Raw genomic sequence first — 26,401 nt, 5'->3', positions numbered from 1 at the left:
ACATTATTTTTGGCCGTGGGGAAGGATACACAAATCATTGCTGTGGTTGTCTTCAAAACCCTAGATGTCCGTGTCCTCTGAAACACATGGAAATGTTTTGGTTGTCTTTTCTGACGCAAAGTACCCAACATCCTTCTGAAAGCAACCATGTGCCTGACAGTACTATTAATTGATAAGGACTTCTACTGAGTATACTTTTTTTAATCAATTCATCTTAATTATGGAAATGTAAAAAAAAACTTGATATGCTGGTGACAGTGTACCTTTCAGATCACTCCTTAGCATCCTCAATACACTGAACAGTTCTTTCTTTTCTACAGTGTGTGGTGTACTCTGCTAGCCGCATTTCTCCCAAAGAACTCTGTCTTTTCCTTAGCACCTAAAATGAGTGGATAGAAACAGTTTAGATGATAGAGCCCATTGTCACCTTTCTTTCCCAGCAAGCTTTTTTTTTTTTTTGGTCCCTGATACATTTTGAAAAACAATTAATTTCAGCTAAATTTATTGAGTCCTTACTAAGGGCTCAGCATTGGAAAGTGCATAAAAGGAAGTTGTAACTCATTCAACCCTGGGGACATTCTGCCAACATGAGGGCCAAGCATTAGAAATGTGATGTCGGAATGTACTTCACTCCAATACTGAGAGTACTCAGGTATGACTGCGGGGTTAGGCAGTTCAGGAAGTAAAATGGAACTCTGTGTTTCAGTTTCATACTGAAATTGACATAGGGAATGCCCTGGGAAAACAGGATGGAATTTACTCCCCATAACCACTACGATGAGCCTACTTCAGTAAGTGAAAATGCCATGTACCAACAATCAAAACCAATCTCCCGAATTTATCAGCAAAACATAGAAGAGGTTTCAGTCTATTGAAAACAAAAAGGAGGCACCAGCACTGTGCTCAGCAGGTTAAGCCATGGCCTGCAATGGCGGCATCCCATACAGTCACTGGCTGGAGTCCCAGAATGCTCTGCTTCCAGTCCAGTTCCCTGCTAATGGCCTGGGAAAGCAGAGGAAGACGGCCCACGCGCTTGGGCCCCAGGATCCACGTGGAAGATCTGGGTGGAGATCCTGGCTCAGTCCAGGCTATTGTGGCCCTTTGGGGAGTGAACCAGTAGATGAAAGATCCTCTCTGTCTCTCCTTCTCTTTCTCTGTAACTCTGCCTTTCAACTTAATAAAGACATCTTAAAAAAAAAAAAAAAAGGATGCGTGGATGTTTAGCCTGGTGGTTAAGAAGCCCACGTCTCACGCGGGAATTCTTGGATTTGATCCTGAGCTCCGACTTCTGACTCAGCTTTCTGCCAGTGCAAACCCTGGATTCTTGCTACCCACATGGGAGACAGAGATCGCATTTCCGCTCTTGGCTTTCCTCTCGGCCTTGCTCTGGCTATTATAGGGATTTGAGGAGTGGGACAGTGGATGGGAGCACTTTCTCTCCCCTCCTCCCTGTCCCTGAAATAAATAAAGGGAAAGATATGTATATGTGTGTGAGGGGGGTGCTGATTTATCCCTGCTTCAGAGAAATTCTACATTTCCAAACTTTTATTGAAATTATCACTTGCAGTGATAATTTACATACCACACTACCTGCTGACCATCTCCCACCTTGAAGAATATCCTGACATGGTAAGGCACTATAGGTGCTCAGAAGACGCACTCAGAATTCCATGGACTTGGATTATTTGATCCTGTTTCTATTGTTTACTATGTCTGCCTGAGCAATTTCCTTAATCTCTCTCTAAGCATCAATTTCCTTCTCTATGGAATGGATTTATAATAATTACCTCACAGAATTGTTATAAGAAATCATTATGGTGAGATGGCCATGAGTGAAAAGATGTCTAGTATTCAGTAAATGTTAATGACGATAATCTTGTTTGCAAAAGAAAACTTATATGTAATAAGAATTAGATGGCATTATAAAAGATAATAATGTGTCCCAGTATATGGTATTCTCCAACTGCAAAAGCCACATAACATTCTCTAACTGTACTGACACATATTTAATATTTGTAACGCACACACAAATTTAGCTTTGTTTTAAAAATAGTATTTGAAATCACAGGTTTTATGTGCTAAGTAGGTCGCCTGCCCCCATTAAACAACATAACACTAAAACTATTAAAATATTTGCTTGTGACTCACTTGTAATAATCTCATGTAACCCCAGCGGTGTACATAACATTGCACATCTTGGGAATAAAGTAATAAGTGGCTGTCAAGAAAGACAGATAGGGTCGGTGCTGTGGCACAGTGGGGTAAGTGCCATTCATGAGGCAGGACCCCTGTGCTGCAGCACTACTTCCAGTCCTGGCTGTTCTTCTGATCCAACTCTCTGCTAATGCTCTTGGGAAAACAGTGGAAAACAACTCAAGTGCTTGGGTGCCTGCCACCCATGTGGGAGCCATGGAGTTGCAGTTCCTGGTTTCAGCCTGGCCAAGCCCTGGTTGTTGTGGCCATTTGGGGGCGTGAACCAGCAGATGGGAGATTCTTTCTCTGCCTCTCCCTCTTGCCCTGTCATTCTGCCTTTCAAATGAATGAATAACAAAAAAAGATAAACATAAATTGAAGAATGCTTTTGAAGGAGGAAGTTTGAGGCAGAAGCTTGAAGGATGAACACAACCAGAAGACTCTCACGAGGGTACCTCGGGGGCTGGCCCTGTGGTGCAGCGAGTTAGGCTGCCGCGTGTGACACTAGCATCCAATATTGCAGCAACGGTTCAATTCCCGGCAGCCCCGCTTTGGATCCAGTTCTCTGCTAATGCACCTGGGAAAGCAGTGGAAGATGGCCAAGTGTCTGAGCACCTGCCACCTATGTGGGAGACCCAGATGCAGTTTCTGGCCTGGTCCAGACCTGGCTGTTGTGACCATTTGGGGAGTGAACCAGTATATGGAAGACCTCTCTCCCTCTACACCCCCCTTTTCTCTCACTCTGCCTTTCAAGTAAACAAATAAATATTTTTTAAAATAAAGTATACTTGAAAAAGTTCAGGAAAATCAGTATTAGGAAAATTCTATGTGTGTATTTTCTTAACAAAAACAAATCCCAAAATTTAATCTTTTTAATTCTACTTGTCCATTAACTTTCTGAAGTACCCTCCTATAAGAAATAATTGTTAAATGAATTCATTAATCAATATACCAGGAGGTCATTAGAATTTTTTGTATCAGTGAGGCAGGGTAATAGAATGCAAGTCCTTTTTTTAAAAAAAAAGATTTATTTATTATTTATTTGAAAAACAGAAAGAGAGAGGGAGAAAAGACACACACACACACACACACACACAGAGAGAGAGAGAGAGAGAGAGAGAGAGAGAGAGAGAGAGAGATAGGGAGATCTTTCACTGGTTCACTATTTCCCAAATGCCTAAATGACCACAACAGCCAAGGTTGGTCCAGACCACAGCCAGGAGTCCAGAACTCCACTCAGGTCTCCCATATGGTGCATGTCCTTGATGCTCCACTTCTGATCCAGCTCCCTGCTAATGCACCTGGGAAAGCAGCAGAAGATGGGCCCTTGCTACCCTCACCAAAGACTCAGATGGAGTTTCTGGCTCCTGAACTCAGCTTGGCCCAGCCCCAGCTGTTGCAGCCATTTGGGGAGCGAACCAGTGGACAGAAGATCTGTATGTGTGTGTGTGTGTGTCTCCATCCCCCCATCACTCTGCCTCTGAAATAAGTTTTTACCTAAAAAAAAACCAAATTATACAGTAAGTGTGTTTATATTTGCTCGTCACTAAGGCTTCACTTGTTTATTCTAGCAGAAAATGCATTCATTCAAGGACATGGCAAGGTGTGTCCTTCACCCCTGAGAAACCCATGACCTGTAAGAAATATGGACGACAAATGCGCTCAGAGGACAGTTCCCAGTGGACACAACACTGTTCCTGTTTCCCCTCCTTAGCTGTAGTCAAACAGCAATCGTACTCATCGTTCAGTCTTGCTGTTCTTAATGACAAAATACCATAAGCGTGAAAATTCATTTAAGTCATTTTTAAGTAAGACTGAAAAAGAGTAAGGCCTTAAAGTAGGAGAAAATTCACATGTGAAAATATGGTTTGCTGGAAAAAAGTATTTTGATGATATGCTTTTTAAAAACAGTCTTTCTTATTTCTAGTGCTTCTCTCAGAAAACCTCAAAATACTCTGTGAAAGCCTGGCTCTTCAGATTCCTGCAAGACGGATATTTAGCGAGGGGAGCACCAGTGTTCAGCTCCATCATGCTATTTTCTGCAATATTTACCTCCCTCTTGAGTAATACTTTGAGAAATACATTGCCTATAGCAACTGTTTAAATCTCAATGTTTTAAAATATTCACCAGTGGGCATGGATGAAGGACTATCACTTTTTTTTCCCTTTTTTGGGCCAGCTCTGTGGCAGAGCGGGTTAAGCTGCCATCTGCAGCGCCAGAATCCCATTTGGGTGCCAGTTCGAGTCCTGGCTGCTCCACTTCCGATCCAGCTCTCTGCTATGGCCTGGGAAAGCAGCAGAGGATGGACCTAAGTACTTGGGCCCCTGCACTCACATGGGAGACCCAGAAGAAGCTCCTGACTTTGGCCTGGCTCAGCCCCAGTGAGAGTGGCCATCTGGAGAATGAACTAACAGATAGAAGATGTCTTTTTCTCTCTCCCCCTGACCTATCCCTCTCTGTATTTCATTCAGATCAATAAATCTTTAAAAAATTATCTTTAAGATGCATATAAAATAGTACAATTTTATGGGTGCTATGTGATGTTTTGATACATGTATACATTGTGTAATTGTGTAATGTCCAGCTGGGGCTAATACATCTATCTTCTCAAACATGTAATTTTTTTTATGCCCAAACATCCCAAACCCTATCTTCCAGGGTTTTTAAAATAGAGAAATATACATATGACTGAGCAATCCCACTACTGACTGTGTATAGGTCAGAGAAATGAAATTAGTATGTCAAGAAACAGCTGTGGTCTCATGTTTACTGTAGTGCCATCCACAACAGCCAAGAAATGGACACAACCTACATGTTCAACCACTCATGAATGAGTCAAGAAAACGTAGCACGTAGACCATGGGATGTTCCCCAGCCCTGGTCTCTTAATGCAAGGCCAGAGCAAATTTCACGATCTTTCCCTCAACATCCGAGAGCAGCTAGTTGCTCCTTGAACGTGGACCCGTCTCCTTTGTGAAAGACCTACCCTCACTGAAATCTTCCCTTACCTCCCTCTTTCTTCTTTTGAAAACAACCCTATTCAGGATACTCCTGTGCCAACAAGTCATTCACTCTTTAACAGATGAATGAGTAGTGTATAAAGTCCCAAACCATCACTACCTCATCTCTGAAAACATCACAAGCAATAGAATTTGCACCTTCCAAATCTGGGTATTCATAGCTATAGGAAACATGACAAACAATCTGTAAGGTACATGAAGCTTGGCCCTACATCCATTCTGCAGCCTGTGAGCTTTGGAAGTGAGCTGTATCCAGTAGAGAGCCCCTCCTTGGAGAATGGAGTGGAACAGTGTTTTCACTTGTGGGTCAGCAGGTCCAGACATGCGTTTCTTCAAACACCACATCACTCATCTACTCGGGTTCCCTTCATTTTGTAGCATGCATACCCTGGAAAGTATCCTCCATTTGTGCATATACAGTCCATCTGCCTGGGACCAGGACCACAAAGTAAAAATAATGCTTCAATCCAAGCCCATGCAGCCTCTGAGTTTGGCCCGAGATGCTTAATGTTCACAAAACAGAATGGCCCTGGTATGGGAAGCAAACCTCAGCCTAGTCTACTTGGTTCACATGACCATATATGCATCATCAAAACCAGGGGCAGACATACTGTGTCTCCATTCCTGCTTCTGTGTGGATTTTGTTCAGGCTCAGTTGTAGTCTATGCCTCGGATGATATGCTATATGATCTTCTGTGACTCTTGTCTGTTCAAGCATCAGGTAAATAAAATTACTGGCAATCCTTTTGTGGAGCTGAGAATATTTAGTAAAGTGAGTAATGGCCCCTGTGCATAGATTGAGTGTGATGCCCTGTTAGAGAGTTTACCTATGAGACTAACTCATAGCAGGATAGAGATATGCAACATCACATTTAAGAAGCTGATGAAGTCTTGGACGTTGTGATCCAACTGAATATAATAAAATATCTAAAGAAAAGAAGTCCGGCGTCGCAGCTCACTTGGCTAATCCTCCACCTGTGGCACTGGCACCCCAGGATCTAGTCCCGGTCAGGGCGCCAGATTCTGTCCCAGTTGCCCCTCTTCCAGGCCAGCTCTCTGCTGTGGCCCAGAAGTGCAGTGGAGGATGGCCCAAGTCCTTGGGCCCTGCACCCGCATGGGAGACCGGGATAAGCACCTGGCTCCTGGCTTCAGATTGGCACAGTGCCGGCTGTAGTGGCCATTTGAGGGGTGAACCAACGGCAAAGGAAGACCTTTCTCTCTGTCTCTCTCTCTCACTGTCTAACTCTGCCTGTGAAAAAAAAAAAAAGAAAAAAAGGAAGAAGAAAAGAAAACATCTGCTGTTTGGAAGTGGTAGGAAAAGGAGGTGACTAGCAGTGGGAGCAGAGGGAATGGAGAGCCACAAGGCCAAGTTCATATCCTTTCCAAGGGAATGATTTCCTAATGTCACATTCTTTTTGCATGATATATTTCTTTTTTAAAAATAAGGTGTTTATTTAAATTTATTTGAAAGGTAGAGAGACAAATAGAGACAAAGAGAACCATCCATACACTGTTTCATTCTCCAAATGCCTGCAATAACTAAGGCTGGGCCAGACCAAATCCAAGAGCCTGGAACTCAATCCAGGTCTCCCATGTGGGTGGCAGGGACCCAAGTATTTGAGCCATCACCTGCCACCTCCCAGGGCACATATGGCCAGGAAGGTGGAACTGGAAGCAAAGCTGGGACTTAAGCCCAGGTACCCGATGTGAGATAAAGGTGTGAACCAAGCAATGTCTTAACTCCTGTGACAAATGTCTACTCCTACATATTGGATTCATAGGTTGAATTATATCCTTTGTTCTCAGTTTCCTTATTTTTCAATTTAAGTTACCTTTTACTTTTAATATTTAAGAGAACTGGAATGAAATAATTGTGCTTCCAAAAAGTCACTTAGTGAAAGAGATGTAAAGAATTAACATATTGAATGTTATCATTATTACATCTAGATTCTTATTTGCTTAAAGTCAAATAAAATTAGAAATAATTTGATGTGTTTGGTCTTTTGGGCTGTATATCCTTGGATAAATCAATTAACCTGAGTTTTGATTTCCAGCCTACAATCAGAGGGGTCTTCAAAAAGTTTATGGAAAAGGTGTATTAACAAAACACAAGGGGCTGGTGTTGTGGCATAGCTGCTGCCTGTGATGCCAGCATCCCATAAGGGTGCTGCTTTGTGTCCCAGCTGCTTCACTTTCAATCCTGCTTCCTGATATTGGCCTGGGAAAAGAAGTGCAAGATAGCACAAGTGTTAGGGCCCTTGCACCCACATGGGAGATCCAGAAGAAGCTCCTGGCTCCTAGCTTTGGCTTGGCCCAACCCTGGCTATTACGGCTATCTGGGGAGTGAATCAGTGGATGGAAGCCCTCTCTGCCTGCCTCTCTCTCTCTCTCTCTCTCTCTCTCTCTCTCTCTCACTATGTAACTGTTTCCAATAAATAAATAAATGTTTAAAAAAACCCACAATGCATGAATTTTAAAAAAATGTACTCAGATAATTTTTAATTCCATTTTCCCTGAATTTTTGAATTCCCCTTATGTTGATGATATTTCACATAAAGATTGCTATATGGATAAATGATGAAAGGTCTGTACGGGCTTATTTCAGTGTCTGGCATATTCTTTTTTTTTAAAGATTTATTTTATTTATTTGAAAGGCAGAGTGACACAGAGAAAGGGAGAGACAGAGAGAAGAAGAGATCTTCCATTTGTTGGTTCAATTTCAAAATAACTGCAACAGCTGGGGCTGGGCCTTACAAAAGTTGGGAGTCAGGGATGCATCCGGTTCACCCATGTGGGTGGCAAGGACCTGAGCACCTGGGTCGTCTTTTGCCACCTTCCTGCCTGTGCATTAGCAGGGAGCTGGATCAGAAGTACAGTAGCCAGGATTCCAGCCAGGGTTCTGATATGGGATGTGGGCTTGCAAGTGGAGGCTTAACCCTCTGCACCACAATGCCAGCCCCTGGGTGTCTAGAATTTTCTAGTAAAACTTGACCATGTGGTAGACATACCTAGCTTCAGAACCTGAGGTGCTGAAATGGCTTTGTAAAACTCATAGGTACAGATGCAGTGCCATCGAAGCAGTCTGGGAAATGTCCTTTTCCTTCTCTTCTACAAACAAGACTTCCCCCCTGACCCCCTCCCTGCTAAGCTCCCATCTGCCCTGGCTCTTCTGACTCCTCTGTGGAGAAGAAGAAAGATCTCCCAGGAAGTGTTGAAGCGAAAGACGAATGCAATCGAAAGCTTGCGAGCTCTTGGCCATGCTTGCAGATCCTTTTCAACGGGACTTCTCATGGACATTCTGGAAATTCTTCTCCTGGCTTTGGCTTTGAGGTACCACTCTCTGAAATAGCAACGTGTTTACAGATGGTGCTGTGATGAGACAGGGAATGTAACCAGGGCCTTGGCATTACACGGTGTAAGTCAAAACTACAGGAAAATAAGCAGGGACAGACATCTCAGGGCTGACTCATCTCTGCTGATTAGGAAGAGGCATGGTTCCCAGTGAAAGGCAATTTTGTGGGTAGGAGGGAAATAGATGACGAGCTGTGGGGGTGACAGAGTCCTGACGCTGAGCGTATCTGCCACAGACGAATTCAAAATGTCCTGGTTTGGAATAGCGAGTACAAAAGACATCACTAAACCCCACCTCACTCTCTGCTTGTCGGGTGATTCTTTTATATGGCTGCTAGAAGGTTAGAATTCCAGCAGCCTGGTCCTTCTGCCAGGAGCCCATGGCGGGTAGACTAGCGGTCGACACAGAGCTGCTGTTGCTGCAATAGGGTCAAAGGAAAGAAACAGGTGCGTTGTCGCTGAGAATCGTATACTCGTGTGGGATGCAAACTGAATGACAGAGATGGGAAAACCCAAGATCCAAATCATTTTTTAAAAATTGCATTTTTTTTTTTTTGAGAAGCAGAGGGATGGGGAGGGGATTGAGAGAGAGGGAAAGACAGAGAATCTTCCAGCCCCTGCTTCACTCCCCGAATGCCCACAATGGCTGAGGCTGGGCCGGGCTGACGCTGGAACCCAGAAGCTCAGTTCAGGTCTCCCATGTGAATGGTAGGGAAACAAGCACTTGAGCCATCCCCTGCTGCCTCCCAGGGTGCACATTAGCAGGAAGCTAGAGTCAGGAGCTGGACTTTGATATAAGCACTAGGCTAAGCACCCCAACTCCCTACAACAACCATAGTTTAGAAATCTCATCTCTCCCTTTTCTAAAATTCCTTTGTAAAAGGTGAGCTGGCCACATGGAGGTATGGAAATAACACACTGAATATTCACATCCAGTTCTGTATATTGCCTTACCCCTATCAATCAAGTTAGCACTTTGATCTCAGCATGTCCTGTATGCTTTCTCTAGGGCAATCTGGAAATTCACTGCAGTTTAAACAGTCAGGAAGGACGGGGCTAGGAAGACAAGACAGAATGTGTGATTTGATCCTTACTGTTGTCCCCTGGCCACAAATACATGTCTGACTTTGGTGTCTGTGGTTGAGACTCACCTAAGGAGGGCTCCATGAACCTGTCCCTGGGATAAAGCTGACTTGCAGCGGTACTTCCCAGTAAGCACAGGGGACGGTCGCACAAAGAAAAGGAGATAACAGTGTAGGGTCTGAGGTTCTCCTGTGCAGAGCAAGGTGCTACTAAGCCTGCTCCTTATCCCCGCCCTCATGGCCAGGCTGGGCTTCTAGAACAAAGCCTCCTTGTCTCCCTGTCCACAGGCTCGCTCCAGAGCACACGTCTTATTTGGAACTGGGAGGGGAGCATGTTTTCCCCTTCTGGCTCAGGAAAGCTGTCGCTGCTCTAGCTCAGAAGGGATCTTTCAGGGGTAGATAGGTAGGGTCTCAGTTCCTTTGCCAATGCTGGACTGTGACTGGAAAGCAATCAGTGGTCTGTCCTTTCGTATATGGTGGGGACTGTTTGGAGGAGAAAAGAACTGTTAGGAAGGAAGGAGGAAAGGAGGGAGGGAGGGAAGGAAGGAATATATGTTTGGATAAGACACACATGCATCCATCAATTAGTATAAGGGAAAATGGAATTGAAAAGTAAGGTGGTAAAGGTATTTGGTGCAGTGGTTAAGACAGCACTTGAGGGGCCAGCGCTGTGGTACAGTAGGTTAATCCTCCACCTGCAGTGCCAGCATCCCATATGGGTGCCGGTTCTAGTCCCAGCTACTCCCCTTCCAATCCAGCTCTCTGCTATGGCCTGGGCCTGGGCAAGCAGTAGAAGATGGTCCAAGTCCTCGGGCCCTGCACCTGCATGGAAGACATGGAAGAAGCTCTTGGCTCCTGGCCTTGGATTGGAGCTCAGCTCCAGCCATTGCGGCCATTTGGGGAGCGAACCAGTGGATGGAACCTTTCTCTGTCTCTCTTTCTCACTGTCTGTAACTCTACCTCTCAAATAAATGAATAAAAATCTTAAAAAAAAAAAAAGACAGCACTTGGATGCCCATGACCCTTATCAGAATGTTGGGTTCAAGTTGCAGCTCTGCTCCCGTTTCCAACATCTTGCTAATGCACACATCGGCAGGCACCAGTGCATGACACAAGTAGTTGACTCCCTTTAAACTACGTAGGAGACTGGGCTGATTTCTTGACTATTTGAAGCTTTGGCTTGGCCTAGCACTGGCTATTGTGGGCGTTTGGAGAGTGAACCAATGGATGGAAGATCTCTCTCTCTCTCTCTGTGTATATGTGTGTGCACATCTGTATTTAAAGAAATAAACATTTTTAAAGACTTGTGCAAAATAATCTTGAAATCCATGTAACACACATTTTTCTGATCCCATTGAAGGCCTCTTGTATAGATAGATCAGAGAGAGATAGAGATGTAGAGAGATATATTTATTACTGTATTTCTGAAAATGTGATTTAACTTTCAGATACTAAGGAAAATTTAAGTGGAAAATTGGGTGATAAAACCAGTTTCATGGATATTTTCTATGCTGTCATGAAACTTGGGAATGTTCTCAGTCTGACGAGTACCACCTTGTGTTCTAATGACTTCTTTACCTGTATACTGCTTAGCATCCAGGTCTTCTACTCAACAGGGCAGCTCCTTTGCCCCCCTGCTTTCTTTGTGTTTGTATTTCCCTGGTGTATCTCTAATTCTCAAACTTTCCAAGTCTTTCTGCTTATGTAAATCTCTTAAATGTAGCACACGGGTGGATTGGCTCTATCACCCTTTCTGAAAACCATTTTATCTTTAATAAAGATTTACTTTTTTTGAGAAAAAGAATAATATTCAAATAAAACTTCTTAAGTTACCCTCCCTTTGTGAAAACTCCAGAACACACCCTCAAGCATTATGCGGAAACTGGGGGTAGGCAGCTCTTCACATGGGCAGTTCTTCCTCTGAGTTCTAACTCTCGACATATTCTCCAGCTCCTTTTATTTCTCTCTCTCTGCTGTTCACAGTTTGCATGGACTTTCCCAGCATTTGGCCCCTGCTTTCCTCTTAGGTTTCTTCTCATCCACCTTTCTCTCCCATGTTCAAGGCTAATTTATAAAAATTAAATTATGATGCCTTGTACAAACACAAAAAGAACAAAGATTTTCTTTAGCTTACTAACAAAGGAACTAGAAAGGTGTTACTACTAACTGAAATAAAAACTTACAAGATGCACTATATATGCTAAACAGAATTTACAGAGAGATCAAAGCAAAAGCGGTTCGAATTCGCCCAGAAATCCTCCACCATGTCCCGGCACACTTTGCTCCTCAGTGAACAAGAATCTTCTGCAGGGCTGTCCGTGTGCCTGCCACATTCAGGGCGACGAAACAGCTCAGAGAAAATGAAAGGCGCAGGTGCGGCAGGGAGGGCTTTGGACACTCAGCTACTGTTTGTGCTCATTAATGTCTTTTATCATTTTCTTGATATCCGTCCATTTCCAGGGCAAGTTGTTATATTCAGCATATATTATTGAGGGCTTAAGATTTTTAAAAAATGGGACCCCAATGGACATAGCTGGCCATAACCCACACCTGCTTAGGGAGTAGCAGTTCACCTTGTCTTCCCCACTCATCCGCAGCGGCGAGATGAAAAGGTCGCCCTCATCAACCTCCGCTCTTCTGCTTCCCCCGGTAGCAGCAGGATGCTGACCTCTCTCCCTTTCTCATCCAAACCGGCACCAAAATGTATTTGCTGACTCTGAAGGCCCATGAGGTATTCTCCTACCTAAAGACCAATTTTCCACATAAGCAGTTTTCTGTCAGCTCTGAAAAGATTTTTTTTTCTCCTGCAGACACAAGCACTCAGGCTCTTTGAGAACAGCCTTGGGATTTCCAGCCCTCAGCACACTACACATCTCCAGTGAAGTCCTGTTCTTTTATGCAGAGGTGAACAACATCTCACAGAGGGACTGCATAAGGCTTTCCTCCTTCTACCCTGTGCCCTCAGCTTTCCCCTGTGGCAAGACCTGGTCTGGCCTGTGAATCCCTTGCTGTACTGTGTGCCAGGTACACTGCTCTTACCCACCCCTTACCCCTGATGACAGAGACAACTTCTCCTGCCCTCCCAAGCAGCCTTTCCACACACTCCATCCTCTCCGCGGCCCGGGGGTGGGTTAGCTTTAGACAAAGAGCTGGCTGATCATTGCAGTAATGGCAATCAGGAAGCTAAAACCCAATTCCAACACAACGTGTCTTGTACATTAAAGGAGTGCCATTGGATGTTTTTCCAGAATGTAAAACACCAAGCACTCAACTTTGTTATTGCAGAAGTTAAACTTTGTATTTTTTTTTTAAGAAAACTAAAGTTCACTCATGAGAAGAACATTCAGGGGTACGTGTTTAGCCTAGCAGTTAAGATGCAGGTTAAGACGGCCACATCCTACATCAGAGTACCTGGATTTAATGCCCAGCCATGGCTTCTGACTCTAACTTCCTGCTAATGAGAGCCTGTGGACAGTGGTGACAGCACACTGGATTCCTGCCATCCTCCTGGGAGATATAGATTGAACTCCTGGCTCCTGGTTTCGGTCCTGGCCCAGTCCCAGCTCTTGTGGGCATCTGGAGAGTGATCCATTGGATGGGAGTGTGTGTGCATGCTCTCTCTTTGCTTTTCAGATAAATACACAAAAATTAAACAGATAGAGGAATCCATTTATAAGCTAATTCATAAAATACAGAGGCATTCTTGATAGGAAGGCTCAATGCCTGATAGAAAGAAGTCACCTGGAACCAAGGACTGCCTTTGCCCCAGGTTGTAGATATGTTCTTCTTCACGCGTTTTTGTTTAGCTTTTTAAAAATGTTACAAGCTCTAATATCTGGGGCGAGGGCATAGGCAAAATAAGAAATAATATAAAATGGGGATAAAGGAATATGTGTGTACAGATTACATAAGTGGAGGGACGACAATATTACCCCTGTAAGGTCTGTGGCTAGTACTTAGCCATCTATGGTCTAGAACTCAGGGTAAACACCCGGAAGGTCTCCAGGTATTCATGAGCATTCTGAAGGAAGATGCAGAAAGGGGTCCTGGGTCACATGTGTTTATTCCCCACAACAATTTTAGGGAGAACTCCTATCCTCAGCTTTCAGATGGTAAAAACTTAACTCAAAAAAGTTGACTCACTTGTCCAAGGCCACACCGGTGACAGTCCAGGCTGGGATACAGATGCCCATGACTCTAAGTCATCTCTACTTATCCTATTTTCAGTTACATAATGCAGCAGAAGCCAACTTAGATTGGTCAAAAAGGAAGTCATCTTAAAAGTACTCAGGAATTCAGAACACCTTGTGCTCCAGGACCTTCACAGAGGAGGTAGTAACAAACAGCTTTTCTGTTTATCAATCAGATTTTAAAATTTATTTTCCTTTCATACTCCCATGTTTTAGTCAATTGGCCTTGTTCTCCATTCCCATTGTCAGGTAGCCTAAGGCTTAGTCACTGTGTGCCTGCAATGGGCCCTATGACTCAGCATAAGCTAACCCTTCGTGTCCACCTAACATATCCACACCACCCACCTCCGGAGGTTGGAGGAGCCTCCCCACGGCACCAGAGGCATTGTCATCCCACTCCTTATCTTCTTGTCTGATCCCTTCTTATGCTATTACCCGCAAATTCTACCTCGGCCTAGCACTGCCCCTTCCTCTGAATTCCTACACCGCGCAGGCTCCCCTCCATCAGCTCTACTTACCTGGCTGGATGATACTCTCTTTAAGGGATGGAGCCTCAAGACTTGGCTCACAGTATGATCTATGCAGCAGCCAGCAAACACGGAGAGCAGAGCAGGCAATCGGTGCACCCCGGTGAAGTCTTTCATAAGAGGGAGAATATTAACAGGTGATGAAGTTTCTGAAGAGTGGAAAAACTGAAGGTGAAACATAAATAGCAATTTCAAGGGGCCTTCAATCCAAGTTAAATGCTGTAATACATGAAAACGACTCTGGAAGCCATTGATGCTAATTGCAAGGATGCCAATAAAAATATTTTAGTAAATTCCCCTTTTTAATGTTGCTTCTTAAAACATGAAGTCAAAGACTGCGCCCATCAGCCCCACTGCCACCTCACAATTCCCTCCAACAGACCTGGGTAGGCCCAGTGCATGCCTTTTCAGGCCCATCTCCCCATGCAGAGGAGACCTTAGACCTTGAGCATGTAGGGCCTGGGTTCTCCTAACTCACTAAGTGAATGAAAGAGGCTAAGTCACCACACAGTGCACGATGGCTGATAAACAAAATGGGGAGACCTGAACTTGCTCATCAGGTCTGTCCATTAGTGGATGGGACACCAGGTAGGTCCCAAGTGTTAAAGTCTACCTGGAAGTAGACTGCTAGTGCTAAAGTCTACTTGGAAGGGTTCAAACACTCATGCTGCTAGTTCAATGGCCACAGAAAGAAAAGAGCAGATGAGAATGTAAGGGGCAAATCTGCCCCAGGCTCAGGGCACAGTGAGGGAAAGCTCATTTCCCAGGGATTCTGGGAAGACCCTTAGCCAGGGCCTTGAAATACAAGGCTGCATTAACCACTAGTGTGCATTCCCACGCCCAGCAGAAGCCTATGGAATTATACTCACTTTTGATTGAGTACCTTTATTTAAGAGTTTTCTATATTTTCCCGACTGTCATAAGATACCACATGTCCACTTCTAACCTAGCAATTTCCCATTTCTTGTGGGTTCCAAATGGGCTCTGATTCAAACCATAGTGTCTTCTTCATTCTTTGCCTTTCCCAGCCCACAGCTGGTTCTTAAAACTGCTCGAAATGTTACTGAACAAGTTCTCTATAGGTGACTTTTCAGAAATTTCCAAACTTATACCCTTTCCAATATTGCCTTAAAATGCCATAAGTATCTCCTCTAATAGGCTTCAGAAAATAATGCCTTCTAAAAACTGAATCTTTTAGCAATGTTTATTTATTTATTTGAAAGGCAGAGTGAGAACCATCTGTGGGTTCACTCCTCAAATACATTCAACAGTAAGGGCTGGGCCAGGCTGAATCCAGAAGCCCAGAACTCAATCTGGGTTTCCCATGTGGGTGGCAGGGATCCAAATACTCAAATCATTATCTGCTACCTCTAGGCTACACAACAGCAGCAAGTTGGATTTGGAAGCAGAGCTGGGAGTCAAACCCAGGCACTCTAATACGGATTGTGGGCACGCCAAGTGGCATGTTAATTGCTGTGCAAAAATATCTATCCCTACAAAGTAAACTTCTAATGTTCATTCATTCATTCATTTACTTATCAAACACATAATGAGCACTTACAGCTTGCAAGGTCCTATGAAAAGTTCCGGAAAAACCACCTACAAAAACAGTAATTCCCCTCAAGGAGCTTACACAGTACTTATTGATAGACAGTTTTCAGCTGTCTTATTGTATCACTTCTTCCTTGTTGGTATACAAGGAATCACTCCGACTTCCCCCATCATTACCCCAATGTTACTTATAAACTTACACTCAAATTCTGAGTGACAATAGATCATTATTGTAATTTATTTATCTTAAAAGGAAGATGTCAAGTTCAGGGAAACTCTTAAGATATCAAGATCAACTGGAACGAAGATGGTTTAGCCCCCCCACCTTTCCCCTTCACCCCTCCCCCCCAAACTTGATACTTTTCAAAAGCAGTAATCCAATCTGAAATCCGCATATGCACTGATTCAGAATCCTGTCATTTGGGGCAGCTCACATCATGGGAGTTTATATACAACTGCTGCTTTCTACACAAAATCTTTGTTCTGACTACTCTATAATTTCTGAAGCTATTATATTTTGTGAAGCCCACCCAAAACATAGCCTGGGTAAAGCTGATGATTAAAGACATGGATCGTAGATACAGGGAGAGCAGTACATTCTGAGATATTTCGAGATCAGGCCACTAACTCTCCCAGTCTCTCCTAACATGAGGACGGCCTTTTATCTACGGGGACTCGGAATCTGTTCAAAAAGGGAGCTTTGAACTTTGGTGCTGGGCACACTTCCCAGGAGTCCCACTTATCTCCCTCTGGCTGTTGGCCAACAAATAACAGCTCAAGGATGAGGCTGAGCTCTGTTTGTATGAAGTGCTCTGTGTTTTCTGGCTTCAGGTTATGGCATTGTCCACCCTGTCTTGAGCTCTCTTTTCAGCCGATCTGAGATCTTTTTTTCTGAAAACAGTTTTGGCGCGTGAACCAGAGTTCAGGTTCCAAGTCTACCACTTTACCTTCCTTCACAGTTACTAAAAGTTCCAGAGAAGGCTACAGTTGGGTTCCCACATTAAATTAAGTGCCTGTAATAAGTTGTCCTGCCCTGTAGTTAAACATTTCCTTTAAAAACAGAGCATATCCTTAAGGTCAGAAACAAACTCAGCACTTCAGAACTAATGAGGAGTTTCAGCCAAAAATAATGCAGCACCAGGGCCCTGCTTACCAGCTACAGTACTGATTTCACCAAAAAATGGCACTTGGAAAAATACATATGTGAAATCTGAAACTGAATCATATAATTTGGGGCATATTATTACTAATGTCGACAACTTGCCTTGTATAGCACTTTTGAAAATCAGTTCCTCACACATTAGGTTTTGCCCAGCTCTCATAGTAAGGCATCCACTTAGTGTTGCTTTTTGGTCATAGCACCAGACTGCATCTCAGAGGAGGCCCACGTCTCTGGAAGATTCTCCCAAGTCAAGAACAGCTTCCCTCTTCCATCTAACAATTCAATATCAGTTTGGTTTAGTAAGCTCATCTCTTAAGGGACAAACAGGTTGTGGGTGGCAGGAGGGATGGGGTGGGGAATAAACACCTATAGTGCCTACAGATTTAACATATTCAGCAAATTTAGTTGCTCAGAGGAAAAGCAGGTGTAAATAGGAAGACAATACGATGGAAAGACATTTTCAGATATGGAACCCCTGGCAGGGCAGGGACACCCTATGAGGTTTTGACTAGTCCCAGAGATCCATTCTCACACTGGCTTCCTCACCAGTGTTTTCTAGATGGGGCCTGAAATCAACAGGAGGCAAAAGGGAGACGTGGAAGCATTCCAAGGCAAAGGCTCTAGCTCTGAAGTTTTCCTAGGCCCTTGGCACCTGTACGTCTTTCTAAATTCCATAGGAGACTGCCCTCCATGTTGTTTTCTCTAAGCTGAGAAGGTATTCCTGGGTGTCCAGCTGACTCACCTACAGCTTCCTAATGCTGACTAAGCAGATTTGGTTTTGAGTGAAGGCATGAGTCAAGTGTCTCTCTTGTGGGGTGTTGGGTAGAGCAAGCTTCCCAGGTAGAGTAGATGAGGGCAGAGGCCCTGGGAGGGCTAGCTAGTCATGCTCACGCTCAGGACATGAGAGACAGAGAAACAGGGTTCAAGAAGGAAGGTCAGGCCGGCGCCGCGGCTCACTAGGCTAATCCTCCGCCTTGCGGCGCTGGCACACGGGGTTCTAGTCCCAGTCAGGGCGCCGGATTCTGTCCCGGTTGCCCCTCTTCCAGGCCAGCTCTCTGCTGTGGCCCGGGAAGGCAGTGGAGGATGGCCCAAGTGCTTGGGCCCTGCACCCCATGGGGGACCAGGAGGAAGCACCTGGCTCCTGGCTTTGGATCAGCACAGTACGCCGGCTGCAGCAGCCATTGAGGGGTGAACCAATGGCAAAGGAAGACCTTTCTCTCTGTCTCTCTCTCTCTCTCACTGTACACTCTGCCTGTCAAAAAAAAAAAAAAAAAAAAAAAAAAAAAAGAAGAAGGAAGGTCAGGTATTGGAGAGCTTGGGTTTTTGTTGAGATGGGAAACCTCTGAAGAGTTTTGAGCAGAGGAGTCACATGATCTGACATAGACTTTGAAAGACTCTGGGAGCAGTGTTAATAGTCTTCTGCCAAGAACCACCTCTCGTGAAGAGTCGTTTTACACTATGAAACCCAAAGTCATCTCAGTGTGTCCGCGGGTGATGCTATTCCTTAACAAGCTCAAGAAGTGATGTCTCCAAAGCACCCAAATTAAGTGCAAATCATAATCATGTTACATATTCTATTTACATATTTATACTTGTATCAGTCAACTAAGGTAAGTAATAGCAAAATAAAATAACTTTTACCTATGCATGTCCAATAAAATCTGTGATTACATCAAACTAGCCCCAGTTTCCTTATCTGTTAGCCAAATAAAGCATTGGAACTGGTAAAATTCATTCATTTTAATCAAATATTTAGTGATCAATATTTCTGTTAAGATGCAGGAACTATGGTGGGAAAGATAATCTTTATCATTGAGGAGTTTGTATTTTATTGATGAGATTCCATGAATAGTTAAAAAAAAGAGACAACTTTTTGTGTTGGTTTGGTGGTAGAATAGAGTATTTTAAAATTCTGATGGAGGGCTGTGCTGTGGCTCATTTGGTTAATCCTCTGCCTTTGGCACTGGCATCCCATACGGGCACCGGTTCTAGTCCCATTTGCTTCTCTTCCAGTCCAGCTCTCTGCTGTGGCCTGCGAAGGCAGTGGAGGATGGCCCAACTGCTTGGGCCCTGCACCTGCCTGGGAGACCAGGAGGAAGCACCTGGCTCCTGGCTTCGGATTACTGTAGCTCTGGCTGTAGCGGCCATTTGAGGGGTGAACCAACGGAAGAAAGATCTTTCTCTCTGTCTCTCTCTCACTGTCTAATTCTACCTGTCAAAAAAAAATTCTGAAAAGAATCTATTGTACAGGAAAAAGGGAAAGATTTTAAAGAGGAAGAAGAAAATTTATAGATTATGCTATATGTAAAGGATAGGAGAGGACTCCTAGACCCCAGGGACAAGGGGTCAAGTCTTCTTTGGTGATAAAAGGTTTAAAGCAAATTCAGATTAATTAATTTAATGAAAATGTAATGAATTAATGAATTCTATTAATTCATTTAATAAAAAACAAGGTATAATGAAGAGCCTAGATTTTCATGCTGGAATGTGAGAGAATTGACATAAAAACTTCAATTTTTCCCTCTGAAGTAGGTGAAGCCACCTGCTAAGAATGAGGAGGGTGCTAAGGGGTAGGAGGGTGGAGAAAAGCAATTAAGTACTGAAACAGCCACTGTGGGCAACTAGAGAATGAGATCCCAAGAATGGGTGCCAATTTGTCCTTTTTCTGATTCCTCTCCCCAACCCCCACCCCCAGAACACAGGAGCCAGTGGAGAACACGAACAATTTAGTTGGCTCAACGTTGAGGAATTACTGCACAAGTACAGTCTGAAGCCCATAGAAACAGGGACTGCAGGAAGCTGGCAGAGTTGCTAAAATCAAGAAGCACTCACTCTTGGCTGAATAAGAAAGTGAGGGAGGACAGGAGGAGGTCAAGGCAGAGGAGGGATGCTAAGGGATGGGATGCTTCAATGAGACAATGACAGGGAGTGGAATTAGCCAAGACAGCTAGAATCAGGGGAACATGTAAGATACATTTTTTTCTAAAGATTTATTTTATATATTTGGAGGTCAGAGTTATAGAGGGAGGGAGAGAAGGAGGAAGGGAAGGAGAGAGGGAGAGAGGGAGAGAGAGAACTCTTTCATCCATTGGTTTATTCCCCAACTAGCCACAAGGGCCAGGGCTGGGCAAGACTGAAACTATGATCCCAGAGCTTCTTCCGGTCTCCCACGTGGTACAGGGGCCCAAGTATTTGGGCTAGTCCTCTGCTGCTTTCATGGGCACATTAGCAGGGAGCTGGATTGGAACCGATGCCCATATGGGATGCCAGTATAGCAGGCGGCAGCTTTACTTGCTATGCCATGATGCCAACCCTGTGTAAGATATTTTAAAGGAACCAGTTTGAGCGATATATTTGGGGTATGATGATAAGAATGAATAGTGAGAGCATGAGGAAGTGTTGGAATTCAGGTGGTCTAAGAGCTGAGGGCTTAGTGTGTGGGATGTGAAGCTGTTTATATAGATAGTGTAGGCAGCTGGGATTTTAATAGAGTTTGGGGTAGAGAGGGTCATGTCTCAAGGTCCCCTGTAGTTCTACATCATACTGTTTCAATTTAGAAAAGTAACCAACAATTAAATGAATTATCGCTTTTAGCAAAGTGTATAATATTGGCTAACTATTGCTTAAGAATTTCCTTATTTTACTAAAGCAACTCAGTGTTCATCTGTATCCAGTCACTGTTGTGTGTCACATCTTAGTAGAAATGGGATGAATTTTGATCTGGAAGTTCCTCTGACCAATCACTTATTATCTGTGTGGTTTGATTGTCCAACGGTCTTCCCTTATCTTTAAAGCAAGAATAGTAGTGTTGACCTCAGATAATTTTTGAGATTTTCAAATACTATATCATATATGAAATGCATACCCACAATGATCTGCATGGTCTCCCTCCCTCCCTGGTCCCACTCCCTCCCTCCCTGGTCCCACTCCCTCCCTCCTTCCCTCCCTCCTTGGTCTCCCTCCCTCCCTCCCTCCCTCCCTCCCTCCCTCCCTTCCTTCATTTCTTCCCTCCCTCCCTCCCTTCCTCGCTTTCTCCCTCCCTCCCTCCCATTCCTGTCCTTCCCTAGATCCATATGGCATAGCTACCACACTAATAAAACCTGCTCCCGTCCCCGGTCTGGGTTGCTGAGTTCCAGTGTAGGCACTCAATCTAGTGAACCCAACAAGTCATTCACCAGCATTTTGTACTTGAACCAGAATGAGTTCAGTTAGGCTTTCTCCCGTGGCTGAAATCCTAGGGTATAACATAGAAAGGATGTTAGCTTTTTTAGGGGCTCATCTACATACAGCAGCCAGCAAATTCCCTCTTTTGCCTCAATGGTCAGATTTGATTTCTTCGAAGTGCCATAAAACACAGAATCTAAAAGTCTGACATAGTTTACAGGTTTCATAATTTTATTTTTAAGACATGTAGGATAAAAATCAGGAGTCAAAAGCAATCTATGTGATTTATCAGACGCTGCTTTGTGGAGTATAAGAAAGGGAGAGACAGACAGAGAGGCGGGAAGGAAGAACAGAAAGGCCGGCAGAGTGGAGAGGCGAGAATATAAGAAATAAAAAGTGACGACACGATTCTTGCTGAAGAATAAACAAGTCCATACAGCACCCACTCCAAGAGCCAGAACACACTTCCTTTCTCTCCCCTCTCCCTCCAGCTGAAGTCTAAAGCGCTTCTGGGAAGAGACAATGAAAACATCAGACGTCTTAGAGCCAGAAGGAAGTGCGAGCAGAAACGCGGTGATCCGGAGCTGGAACGCAACCACGAGGAAACAGCAGACGGGGGAGGGCGACTGTTCTGCTGAGAAGTGCACCTTATAATTCAGAGAACTTAGTCACCAGACCCTGAGAACAGATAACAAGAGTGGGAGGCGGCACCGAGGCGCAGCAGCGGGGAAACGTTCAATAAAGCTCTGCTTCTCCAGCATCAATCACAACGCCCTCCGCAGCGCCCAGCTTCTGGAACCTTCAGAAAACCAAAGAACCCACCAACGCCGTCAAGCAGATGGATCCATGTTGTCTTTCACAGAGCGCATACAATTAACACCGATGATGGCCTTTCACATGGGAAACTATTTTTTTAAGAGAAAAAAAACCCACCTGCCACTAAGCATGAGTATTCAATGCTCATGGAAATACATCGAAGGTGGCTCTTTTGTGAAAATGACAAAGTCCTGTCTAAACGGCCTCTTTCAAAAACCTCCTGAGTTTTAAGGTCCCTGGTAGCTCTAAACACAAACTTAAGAACAAGTGCATTAATGCTTTACCTGGCCGTATGAGAGACAAGTAAACACGAACACACATGTGGATGCTGCAGGTGGTTGTCCATACAAAGCTACAAGCACACACACAATTTCATACAAATGGGAATTCTATATGGCATCATCACAACGAGGAGGCAAAATTTTAAGAATATCTGTAGAGACATTCACAGGTCTCCAACACGCTACCTGTAGACCACTCAAGGTGTGTGTGTGGACTGCGGCTGTAGGTTTGGGTTGCAGCTTCTCATTGTTGATGTTGTACAAGAGGAACTGGCTGGGCGAGGGACAGACTGGAGGCAGCTACACTTCAGGGGTCCTTGTATTCATGGGGGCAGGAGAACAACAAGCTAGAGACCTGGAAGGGAAAAGAGGGGACGAGAGGCCATTGAAAGAGAGAAGGAAGGGGGTGCTCAGCGTATTGTCATGGCTCCCAAGGAATGGAGAGCTGAGAGCAGAGAAGCGAGCAGTGGTTCCAAGTGGAAGCCACAGTACATGCATGTTAAGGTTTCCAGGGGCCTGGTCGGAACCGTCCCAGCGTGGCAGCAAGTTTCTGTGCCTCGCTGTTGAACACACCTCCAGAAGGAATATCGAGTTCTACTTCAGTGAGATTGGCAATGGGGAGCTTGAACTTGGCAGGACAGTGCAGGGCCTTGTGGTATTCACCCCGGCTTTGTTTACTTGTCTGGAGAATGGCGGGTGATGTGAGAAGGGGAACTCAGGGCTCCAAACGAACCACAGAGCAGCTGACATGAAGACCCCAATGAAAAACAGCAGAAGGCAAACAGCGCGGTGCGCCAGCCGCGGCGGCCATTGGAGGGTGAACGAACGGCAAAAGGAAGACCTTTCTCTCTGTCTCTCTCTCTCACTGTCCACTCTGCCTGTCAAAAAAAAAAAAAATTAATTCTGGAAATCTTTTTATAAACCCTACCGGCTAAAATGAACTGAGCTTCCAAAGAGAAAACGATGAAGTCAGAGATAAGGTTTTGAAAAGCCATTTCAAATAATTGCGATGTTCTCTGTAAACAGAAGTGAGCAGGCTGGCTCTCAGAGTAAACGGCCATTTACAGCTGTCCTCGCTTTGCACAGCCACCTGCACGGCCGCCCAGATTGCACGTGGCCGTTTTGCCCCCACACTCTGCAGCCTGCCCAGAGACACAGGACTTTCCTACAAAAACAGTTGAGTCAGATCGTGATTGAAGATCAACACATTTATATTATTGTCACACTGAGGTTTCATTTTTTTCTCCCAGCACAAAGTATTCTGAAAGAGAATGGAAAATTACCCCTGTTTGCTTCAAAGAGCCATGCTGAGTTCCTCGAAAGATGGAGCACTTTAATGTTGCCCAGGGCAACAGATTCAATTCCCAGAGATCCTGCCTGTGACTGACAGCTGGAGAAAGGTAAAGTTTACTTGTAATGGATTTAAGATTGGGTTACAATAGGTCCTAGAAAGACAGAAAGCAGTTAAGAAATCAACAGCACATCTTAGATATGTTTAGTTAGTTGGGAGCAGGCTATTGCATAAGTTTGCATTCTTAGGAGAATTTGCATGCAAGCTATTGGATAACTTCTAAGAAAAAAAACTGACCCAAGCCAAAGAAATAACTAAACAAATCCAACTAATGCATTTCACAGACGTCACTACATAAAATCACATCCAAAACATTCTATCATAAGGCTCCCCGACTAGGATAAAATAAGTCAGATGTAAGTGTTTAGTAGATGGTAGGGCAGCAGACAGTGGAAAGTACACTTCGGAGATTTCGCTGAATCCCTCCAAACACCAAATTATATGTATATATATGATTTTACAGATACATTATTGGATGTGAATATAATTATTATCATTTTGTTGGTTTACTTTCCTTTTGGAGAAAATAAGCAACTGGTAAAACTTTCAAAGATGTGATTGTCAAACACTCATCTCCAGAGAGTAATTTGCTAGCTAAGCCTGCTGTTTGACAGCAACCCCTACTGAGTCACAGAGAGATTCTGATTTCAGATTTCACCCAGAGTTGATGAGAAGCCATGGAAAATAACCGCAGTGCTCACGTCTTCAGGACTGTGCTATAGGTTTTTTTCTGACATGCAGCTGGGTAATTTGTCTGATTGTAATCCTTTCATAACATGTATATACTTATATCTTAGTATTGTCCTTTAGCATTGTATTTCTCTTAATTTGTTTCCATTTCGGAGCCTTTCTATCTTGAATGCCTTTGAAGATCAGAATATATCTGTTTTGCACTGCTAGCCGGGTTCCTGGCACATTGGTTGGTAGCACACAATTAATGTGTCTTGAATGAATGATTAGGTAACTTCAAGTTTTACTAATCTTCACAAATCAACAGCTAATACAGTTTTAGAAAGCCATCAAAGGGGATAAGAATGTGTCACCTGACACATCCCGTTTTGGCATAAGGATGATTTAGAGCGAAAGGCAATTGAGAATCAATAGACGTAGGAACAACTCTCCCCATCTGCCTGAAATAGGGCAAAATGCTCCCTTTGTGGAGGTACCTCTCATACCCCACAACCTGGCTCTATACCAAAGAATGAAGAGCAGTTGTTATCACTGTAAATGGGGAATCAACACAGACACATGTTTTTGTAAACAGATCGTAGTTTAAAAATCTTTACTTCCATTTGTTTTCTCATGTATTTCCCAGTCATTCCTCCATGATTTGTCATCCCCTGAAGTCCTAATCACCTTTCCTTTGTTCAAAGACTGTATAAGCCCTCTGTTCTGCTCCTTTGAGGTTTTCTTCTTTTGTGTGAACACCCACATGAAGAAATAGCAATAAAAATTGATAGTCTGTCTTTTGTCACTTCAATTGCAAGCCCCACTACTGAACACATGAGATTGGAGGAACGTGCCCCTCTCCCCAATACCATGATATTTATTCTTATTTCTTATTATACCCTTCAAAGAAATCGTTGTCCTGACTTTATTCATTTTACTTTGTATGCCTCATTTCTTCTTTTAGTATTTCAAAGTATAGTGTAGAAGTAATAAACTCTTACTTTGATTGTGGGGGACTCTCTGAAAAGATTTTTCCTTCCTGTTAATATCTCAACCTAAAAATTTTGGCTCAAAGCGTTTCTGCTTCTTAGCCTTTGCTTTATTACTTCTTCTAATTTCTATTACTTGGGTACTGCAAAGTACATTTTCAGATTTATTTGTTTATTATTTATTCTGTCACTTTCACTGTTTTGGAGACTGGTTGTGATGCAGGCAGACAGATAGGATACAATTGATTAGATTTGTAAGCTGGAGTCCATGCCATCCAGCAGCCCCCTTGTGTGATCTCATGCCCCAGGGGACCCCACCTGTATGCCCACCTGCCAATCAGGCTACATAACCACGCCCCTTCGGAAGTGGATAAAAGGCCTGGAACACACATTCCCTTTTTCTGCCCTGATTGGCCTTTTGTTGCCCTGTGCCTTCGGGGCTGTGGCCTTTGAGAACCCCACTCCCTGCTTTCCTCTGCATGCTTCCTGCACATGTCTCGCTCCTTACCTGCTCTCTGCTTGGTATGGACCCCAACTTAGCCTCTAGACTTTTCTTTCTCCCTTAGATAAGGCCCTCACTCTCCTATACATTTCTCTCACTGAATAAAATCCTTAAAACTTACCATGTTGTCTGGTCTGAGCCAGTATTCAGAATTCCTCTCTGAATAGGTGGCAAGAGCCCACAAAGCTTATTAATTTTGGGAAATATTAATAAGCAAAACGGTATCAGTTGGTTATAAATTTGGTGAAGCAATTTTCTCCTTTCCAAAACTACCTCAAACCCTCATGTTTGTTTAGGTATGTGTGGACCAGTATCTCACAAAGGATCTCTGGCAAAGGAGTGCCCTCCATGTGTCACTCACTCACTACTAAAGTATAATTTTTAAAAAGTTCAAAACATGACTCTCATTCCTGTCCATCACCTTTCTGGCACTGATCAACAAAAATAAATCCTATTAGTGCAACTCATGCAGAACAACCTAGAGATCTTGTGTGAACAAGGATCAAAAACTGAAACAACACTCACACACACACACTCGATAAAACAAAAATA

The 26,401-nt window shown here is 43.9% G+C and overlaps 1 protein-coding gene across 3 annotated transcripts in view; it reads right to left on the bottom strand.

Annotated features, from left to right (window-relative positions):
* CACNB2 (calcium voltage-gated channel auxiliary subunit beta 2) overlaps window positions 1–26,401 on the bottom strand; it is a 510,382-nt gene that overhangs the window by 448,729 nt on the left and 35,252 nt on the right. For all 3 annotated transcript variants that reach the window (XM_051820340.2, XM_051820339.2, XM_051820342.2), the window contains exon 2: window positions 14,356–14,513. In XM_051820340.2, the coding sequence (XP_051676300.1) occupies window positions 14,356–14,481 (126 nt within the window). In that variant the 5' untranslated portion in view covers window positions 14,482–14,513. The remainder of the gene's footprint in view (window positions 1–14,355; window positions 14,514–26,401) is intronic.

Source organism: Oryctolagus cuniculus, chromosome 13 (assembly GCF_964237555.1).
Source record: "Oryctolagus cuniculus chromosome 13, mOryCun1.1, whole genome shotgun sequence".
Taxonomy (NCBI): Eukaryota; Metazoa; Chordata; class Mammalia; order Lagomorpha; family Leporidae; genus Oryctolagus; species Oryctolagus cuniculus.
Note: the sequence above shows the minus strand (reverse complement) of the source record. Positions and strands in the feature narration are given on the sequence as shown.